At 30.4% G+C, this 8,359-nt stretch overlaps 1 protein-coding gene across 1 annotated transcript; it reads left to right on the forward strand.

Moving 5' to 3' along the window:
* Positions 1 to 1,349: 1,349 nt before the first annotated feature.
* Positions 1,350 to 5,044, forward strand: LOC102599099 (uncharacterized). The gene is made up of 6 exons (XM_006339853.2): positions 1,350 to 1,605; positions 2,434 to 2,669; positions 2,763 to 3,021; positions 3,591 to 3,770; positions 3,863 to 4,018; positions 4,487 to 5,044. Exons 1-6 carry the CDS (start codon positions 1,576 to 1,578, stop codon positions 4,652 to 4,654), a joined length of 1,029 nt encoding a protein of 342 aa, XP_006339915.1. The 5' UTR covers positions 1,350 to 1,575; the 3' UTR covers positions 4,655 to 5,044.
* The last annotated feature ends 3,315 nt before the right edge of the window (positions 5,045 to 8,359 follow it).

The raw sequence follows: 8,359 nt of genomic DNA on the forward strand, positions 1-8,359 counted from the left end.
TGTGGCTTAGTTGAATCCCGAACATAGAGTTGTTAATTATTTATTCTTTTGATTGCTCGTGGGAGAGACTCCAACTATCTTCAAGAAACGTTTTAACGTGCCTCTAAGCCAAACAAGTGTTGTTTTGGATTCCTTGTACTTTTATCATTCTTGTTCTAACATGACGCGGCCTTGTAATTCAGAGATTAATTATGCAAAAATTACGACTACCAAAATTAATGGATTACTAGTTATACAAAGACTAACAATGCAATAATTAATTGAGCAAGAATTAGTAATGCATGCCAAAAGAAAAAGACAATATTTTATGCATGTAGACAATAAATACCATGGCAATGTATTGCAGTATAGGTGCATATATGGCTCATTATACATGCTTATTTTTATTTGTTTGATATTGTAAATATATATAAATTTTTGTTTTTATTTGTCGTTTATAAATTAAGAATATATCAAATATATCAAAAATATCATTTAATCTCATAGTTTGAGACATATCACATGAAAAATTAAAATTAAAAATTATTAAAAAATAATACACTATGTTTTATTTTTAAAAAAACAAGACAAATAAATTTAAATTTAGATAATAGAAGTTTTACTTTAATATATCATACGCATAAAAATTTCGTGCGTAAAAAAGTTGAAAAAAGACAAAAAGTCAAGTCAGAGGGTCTACCCTGAAGCATGCCAGAATTTTGGCGTTTTTATTACGGTTATTGCCTTTATGAGTTGGATATAGATAAATGACAAAAAAGGTGAAACCAAAACCTAAAACATAAATTGAACATACCTTATATTATAATATTAACATCACACAATTAAAGGTACGATGACAAGTAGTAATTAGTGCGACTGCACCAACAAGCACCCCACCAATATTTTGGAAACCTGAAGTATGACATCGATTTTTTCTTCCTATATATGTACAAAAAATCATACTCCTAGCTAATTTTTATTGATTTAGGTAATTTATTATCGAAACAAATATGAGAAGTGATTTTTTTTTATTGTCTTAGTAAAATAAAGACAATTTTTTTCTTACTTCCTCACTCCGATAAGAGTTACCACTGTATTATTTTAGAATATCTATCAATACTTGTTTACTCTATGAAATTAATAGTTAATTTTATACTTACTTTCTAATTTATCCTTATTATTAATTAAAGTCATTTTCCTATTATATTTTTTAAGATATTATATTTATTATATTTAAAAAATAATATAATAAAATTATCATGTTATTTATAATTTTTTAAGAAGTGTGCAAATAGACGGAAGATAATTTAGGATTATTGAACATAGTTAAATTCTTATGCTTATTTCTCTTTCCTATTTTGTTAGCGCAATATTCCCTTTTAGAAAATCTGAATTGAAAGAGACGAGCATAACTAGCGAGGTGTTTCTCGAAGCTAGAGCTTCCAGCATTAAATTAATGCCCTTTGCTAAACTCACTGTTGATAACACATAGATCACTGCCTGCTTAGTATAAGGGGATGAAGAATACTTCAAGATTTTGAGTTTTTTGTATACCCTTTTTGGTTTTTGTTTGCTTCTTTGCAACTAGGAGCTAAGATGGCTGAGGATATTTGTTTCTTTGCCAAGGTTTGTTTATGGTTTCATTTTCTTCTCTGTAGCTCTTTTTGTGTTTGTTAAGCTGAGATCCAGCTAAAAATTTGTTCTTTGGGTACATTTACATTTCTTGTTTGTGCTGGAAATCCAACTCCCCCCCTCTTCTTGTTGGGTTACTTGGCGGTTCTACTATGTCTGTTCTGGTGGGTTCGAACTTAAAGTTATCTTGGAGTATATTCTTCTACACAAAAAATATTACTTGTGCAGTTCTTCGTGTGAAAACAGAGGAAAAATTTGTGCATTCTCTTGTATTTGTTCTTCCGATTTCTGATAAAAGAAATTTCGAGTTTTCAATCTGCAAATAAGTATGAATTTTACTTTTTCAAATGCTTGCAAAGACATCTAGCCTAGTCTATTTCTGGCCTGTGGAATGATAATTGCAGATTAATATGTATTCGGTTGACATGTGTTTGATCTATCTTATCTTGTAACCTAATTTGTGCCGGTGGTATTGCTTTCCCTCGAAATACTTGCTTTGCTTTTCCCATTAAAGTTAGTAATACGGATTGTTTCTCTCTTAAATAAAGAACTCACCTTTCTTTATAATGGGGGTAGGGCAAAGGGAAATGGGGAGGGGATCGAACCCTCACCAACTTTAGGTAGTCAATCAACTGAGCTACTAAGATTCCTCTTTTTACGGTGTTAGTGTTCCTTATGTAGCATTTTTACTTGAGCTTATTTACCTGAAGGAAACTTTTATCCTTCTTAGTATGTGATATAAGGTTAAAATGATTCGTAACTTCACATTTGTTGTGTGCTTTCCACTTTCACATTGACTATTGTCTTGTATTTGAACGACAGGATAGTATCATCATAAAACCTCCCAAGAAATCTCCAGCATTGTTAAGGATGGTGGTTGTAGCGTTTACGCTGATCTTTGGTATTTATATCTGTTCAATTTGTCTTAAACAAACTAGCTTGGAGAATACAAGTAAATACTTGAACATTGAAGTCATAGAAAAGCCTTGCCATAACTATGACATGGATCAATCCCAAATTCCGTATGTGCATTATCCGAAGCCAAAAACCTTTAGCCGGTATGTACTCAAGAAATTTCGGTTTGGTTTTTAAGTTTCTGTCTTACACGAATTTGCCTAAACTAATTTCATCTGCATTGTTAATTGATTTAGGGCTGAATGTAGCTGTAATGCTGTACGGCGCTTTGCCATTCTCTCAATGCAAAGGTCTGGGAGTGGATGGTTTGAGACACTATTGAATAGTCATATGAACGTAAGCTCCAATGGTGAAATATTCTCTGTCAAATATAGGAGAGAAAATGCTTCTTCAATCCTGAGGACATTGGACACAGTTTACAATTTGGACTTCTTTACGAGTGCTTCCAAAAATCACTGCTCAGCTGCAGTGGGCTTCAAGTGGATGCTTAATCAGGTAATAACCTTTGTTACCTTAAAACTGTCCCTTGTCATCCTTCAGATTCTATATTTTGGAAAACTTGTAGGTACAGATGAATATTGTGTAGCTAAGGGTAGGCCTCTCTCGAACTCCTCAAGATTCAGAGTGTTTGAAGATAATTAGCTATAACTCCACATCACCAAAGTAATTCTCTGACAATTTACTGCTTGAGACAAAGAAATGCATTCATATTTGTGCTTCTAGAAGTAACTTTGACAATTTCAGAGTACTCAAATGCAAACAGCAAGAGTGTATGGCTTCTCTAGTGAAACTGGAAAGTTTCACCGAACTGTTAAGACTAGTTAGTGAGATGACAGATTTTTGTTAATATTGATATGACAGATAAAAAGGGCAAAAACTTCTATACCTTTCAATTTATTGTAATTACTTGATGCTTTTATCACATAAAATTGTTCGTACATTGTTCTGGATATGATGATAGCTGAACACCCATGCACACACGGAAGTGTTGGCCACTCTTTTTATTTTCCTTGTTAATGGGAAGCACTACACCTAATTGACTTGGTTGATAATTGCCATTGCAGGGGTTAATAGAACACCATAAGGAAATTGTTGAGTACTTCAATAGGAAGGGTGTTTCTGTGATATTTCTCTTTAGAAAGAATCTACTGCGACGTATGGTTTCCATTCTTTCAAATTCCCATGATCGATATGCCAAACTCTTGAATGGAACACATAAGTCTCATGTGCACTCACATGAAGAGGTATCTTCTTGCATCCTTCCCTCTTTATCATTACATGCATGTACAGATGGACACACAATTATACAATCTAATCATTGTGCTGCTTTGCCTAGGCTGGTACTCTTGCTAAGTATAAACCAGAAATCAATACAACATTGTTGATCACAGATTTGAAAAGAATGGAGGTTTCTGCCACGGAGGCACTGGACTACTTCAATAGCACTCGGCATATGATTCTGTATTACGAAGATATTGTCAGAAATCAAGCTGTAAGAATCTCAATTTGTACTCCTCTCCGTTGCAATTTGTTTTTCTTACTTCCCTTTATAGTGCGTTTCAAAAGGAATGTCTCATTCCTCTTAGGCAACTCTTTAATTTCAATTTGGCACATTCTACATATCTTTAGTTTAAGATCACAAAATTCAAAAGTCCTATTTAGTTTCTTAAACTCCATGCCAAGTCAAAACTAGACAAACAAATTGAAACGGAGGGAGTAATTACTTTTGTCCTGCATTTCTAAATCCACTAGAAATCCAGGGAGTTCCCCTAATTACTTATTCAAACCGTAAATTTAGTCGAGCTTCTGTAACTTTCCATTTTCTGAAAAAAGTAAGAGGCTTTTCAGTAGCTTTTTGTATGACCAACTTCCATAGCTTGCTATGCTGAAGAGACCAATGTAGTAATTTTTTGCAATCTTGTTTCATCAGTTTTGCTCATGTTTCTTGCTTTTAATGCAGAAATTGGTAGATGTTCTTGAGTTTCTAAGATTGCCTAACATGGATCTAAGTAGCCGGCAAGTCAAGATACATAACGGGCCATTGTGGAAGCATATCAAGAACTGGGATGATGTGAACAAGACCTTAAGTGGAACAGCTTACGAGAAGTTCCTCCGAGCTGATTATTAATTCTGACTTCTCACTTTCATTGATCGATGAAGGAGGTGTAGATATCAACTGTGTTTTCTTGTAAAAGCTGACTGGTATACTCTCAACTTGGAAAAGCTTCCTGCTGCATTTGCCTCTGAAGATCAGTCGAAATTCAGCATAGTACCAAGTTTCACTCTCATGTATCTCTAGTATTTTTTCTTCTTCCTATTTTATTCCACATTGAAGTGTGTATATATAGTGAAGTAGCTAAAGTTGGGAGTAGTCATAGATTTGTAGGCAATATTTCTCTCTTTCGTTCTTTTCCTTTTTGTAATTTAATAAAGTAGTCAGTGAGAGGTTATTTTCTACTTAAAATTGTACTAAATGATTTTGATGGCACTATTTAAGGGTCCAACAAAAAAATTTCAACTCTTTTTGTGTTTGATAAATGTTCAATTCTTTCAAGTTCCTATTGCACAGCTGAACAGAAGAATCGCAAAGGTTGTCCCCTTGTCTGGCCTGACCTGAATTTATACTAGTAGTCGATATTTACAGTTGAAGAGAGCTTAGATTCAACTTAGCCCTTTAAGAATCTTGTTTTCCTTTCGCAAAATAAAAATTATTTTGTTGCAATTTGCAAAGGTCTCATTTTCCATCAAATTTACCACACATTTTGGGGGACTTAATTAAAAGATAGTTTTCGAAAATGTATCAAAGGAATTTTTACTCTTGCTGAATAGGTGTGAGTTTGATTCCCAAAAATCTAGTTCTACTTAATAACCATTTCAAAACCAACCATTTTCAAGCTCATGAATGTAATTGTATAAATTTCATATATGACATATATTATAGTATTATTTTCAAGCTATAGCAGTAGATTTAGACTTTCAAGCTATAGTATTAAAAATTTCAGGTTATAACAGATTCACAAAAAAAAAAATGTTTTTATTAATTGGAAAAAACTTAAAAAATAAATAAAAAGATAAACGAATTTAAAAAAATTTAAACGGAATTAGAAATAATAAAGTAAAAAACTAAAATTGTGGCATGTATTTTAATTTGAAATTATTGTAGATAATTAATGATTAGCATTAAATAAGGGATCCAAACAAATTAACAATATTTTTTATCCTTAATTCACTCAAAATCAGTTAAAATAAATAAAAAATCAGATCATATCCTTTTTTCTTCAAAGTTTCTCTCTCTTAATTCTTCAGCCTAAAAAATTAGCAGAATCGAGTAATTGAAGGTTAAAAAATGATTTTATTGAGATGGACAATTACGTATCAATTCTAATTAAACATGGTGGAAGATGAGATCCTTCGGGTTAGTATTTATTATTGTTTAGTGTTTGCTTTTAAATTACATTGAAATGAAAAAAAACTTTATTAAACTGTAAATTGTCTCTATGTTTAAGATGATATCATTACTTGTTAACTGTTGTGAAATGTATAATATTAGTGATTTTCTGTTTTTGTGATTGTTTTGTGTATTTTTTCCTTAAAGTATAAAGTAATTGTATATTTATGAATGAATTTAATAGAATTATTGGAAAGAAATTTGTAAGAAAATGTGTTTCGTAAGATGTAAAAAAAGTAATTTGAATTTTTGTCGAATTGTATAACAAGTGTTTTAAGTTGGTATTAAATTATAAATTTTAGTGTGTTATATTAGATGTTGTCATTTATGAAGTAATTAGTGAGTTAGAAATGAATTATTTGGTACGATAAGATATAGATATTTGTAATGTATGATTATTTGTTGTATGAAATGTGTATTAAGTGAGTTTGAAAGTTGTTATGAAATAAGCTGTCTTAATGATATATGTATATTAAGAAAGTATGAAATTTGTATGAAAGCGTGTCTAGTAATCTGGAAAAAAAAAAGTTTTTTGAAATTTTGATGAATTGTATGATAAGTGTTTTAAAGTTGTATTAATTTTGAAATTTTATTGTTGACATTTTTGTATAAATTTGTGTGACATTAATGAAGTATTTTCGTAAAAAAAAGAAGTACATATTTGTTGTATGAAATTTGTATTAAAATAATCATCAACTGTTGATATGCATGTTGTTGTTGATGGACCAAAGAAGAACATAGTAAACTTAAACACCAAGATGTGTAGTTGCGGAAGATTTCAAAATGATGAGATACCATGTGGGCATGGAATGACGGTTCTTAGATACAGAAGACTGCATGAAACAAAATTCTGCTCTCTTTTTTATAGCCTGAAGAATTTTCAAAATGCATATGCCATCCCTGTTGAACCTATTCCTTGCGAAAGTACATGGGATATACCAAGTTATATTTCAGAGCCTAAATTGATGCCACCCAGTCCAAAGAGACTGGTAGGAAGACCACAACTTGAATGATGGAAGGGGTTTGCTGATGTGAAATTCAAAAGATCAAAAGTTACCTGTAGTAGATGTTGTCAAGTTGGACATAATAGGAAGACATGTTCAAATTATCCTGTGCAAAAATAATGAATGTTCATTTGTTAAGACTATATATAATTTTTTTTGTTTGGTTATATTAATGTTTTGGTTTGATATAAAACATAATAATTTTATGTTTAGTGTACTGGTTATTATTTATACATTGTTCATTCAGTTATCATACAGAATGCACACTGTTATAAATTTAGTGCTTAGTTTAGTGTTTCAATTTATACACGATTCATTCATTAAGTCCACAAAATTCATACATTTGTTACTAAAAATTGTTCCAGATTAAGTATATTGTATATATTAGTAATAATTATAAAAAGTTAATTATGTAATTCATTCCAACACTAGTTTAAGGGTTGGTCATACATATATTAATCATATTTAATTCATGAGAAAATAAGACAAATGTGAAAACACAATTCATAACATTTGTATATAAATTCATTCAGTTATCATACAGAATGCATACTGTTATAAATTTAGTGCTTGATATTGTGTTTCAATTTATACACGATTCATTCATTAAGTACACAAAATTCATACAGTTGTTACTAAAAATTGTTCCAGATTAAGTATATTGTATATATTAGTAATAATTATAAAAAGTTAATTATGTAATTCATTCCAACACTAGTTTAAGAGTTGGTCATATATATATTAATCATATTTAATTCATGAGAAAATAAGACAAATGTGAAAACACAATTCATAACATTTGTATATAAAAATCATACCACGATTAAATATAGTGTCCAAACATTTAATATTAAAGTCATAGTAATAGATTTCATACATGTGTCAACTAATGAGTAATCATATAGAAACACACTCATACACTGTTCATTCAATAATCATATAGGATGCATAATGATACAAATTTATTGTTAGATGTAGTATTCATTATTTATACACTATTCATTCATTAATGACACAACTTGCATATCGTTAATGATAAAATTTGTTCCATATTAAAGATATTGTATATATTAGTGACTAATTTAAGTTGTTGTCGGACATATATAAATCATATTTAATTCAAACGAAAATAAGACAAAATACAACTATAAAAATTATACCATGACTAAATACAAATATCCAACATTTAATATTGAAGTCATAGACATATGCATATAAAATGTATTTCATACACGTTTCATCCATTCGTTATACAAATTAAAAACACAGTGCTACTTTAAAAAATAGTGTATCAGAACTGTATGAAGTCTGTATAATGTTTTTGTCCTGAACTTATAATATCCAAACATAATAGGTTAGTGCATGCCAGTCACCATGTGTA

Source organism: Solanum tuberosum, unplaced genomic scaffold, assembly GCF_000226075.1.
Source record: "Solanum tuberosum cultivar DM 1-3 516 R44 unplaced genomic scaffold, SolTub_3.0 scf00012, whole genome shotgun sequence".
NCBI classification, from domain to species: Eukaryota; Viridiplantae; Streptophyta; class Magnoliopsida; order Solanales; family Solanaceae; genus Solanum; species Solanum tuberosum.

Bases quoted from the DNA above. Each gene is read 5' to 3' on its own strand.
- LOC102599099 (XM_006339853.2), top strand. From the start codon at position 1,576: ATGGCTGAGGATATTTGTTTCTTTGCCAAG. The intron at 1,606-2,433 runs GTTTGTTTATGG...TTTGAACGACAG, and splicing joins ATATTTGTTTCTTTGCCAAG to GATAGTATCATCATAAAACC. The intron at 2,670-2,762 runs GTATGTACTCAA...TAATTGATTTAG, and splicing joins AAGCCAAAAACCTTTAGCCG to GGCTGAATGTAGCTGTAATG.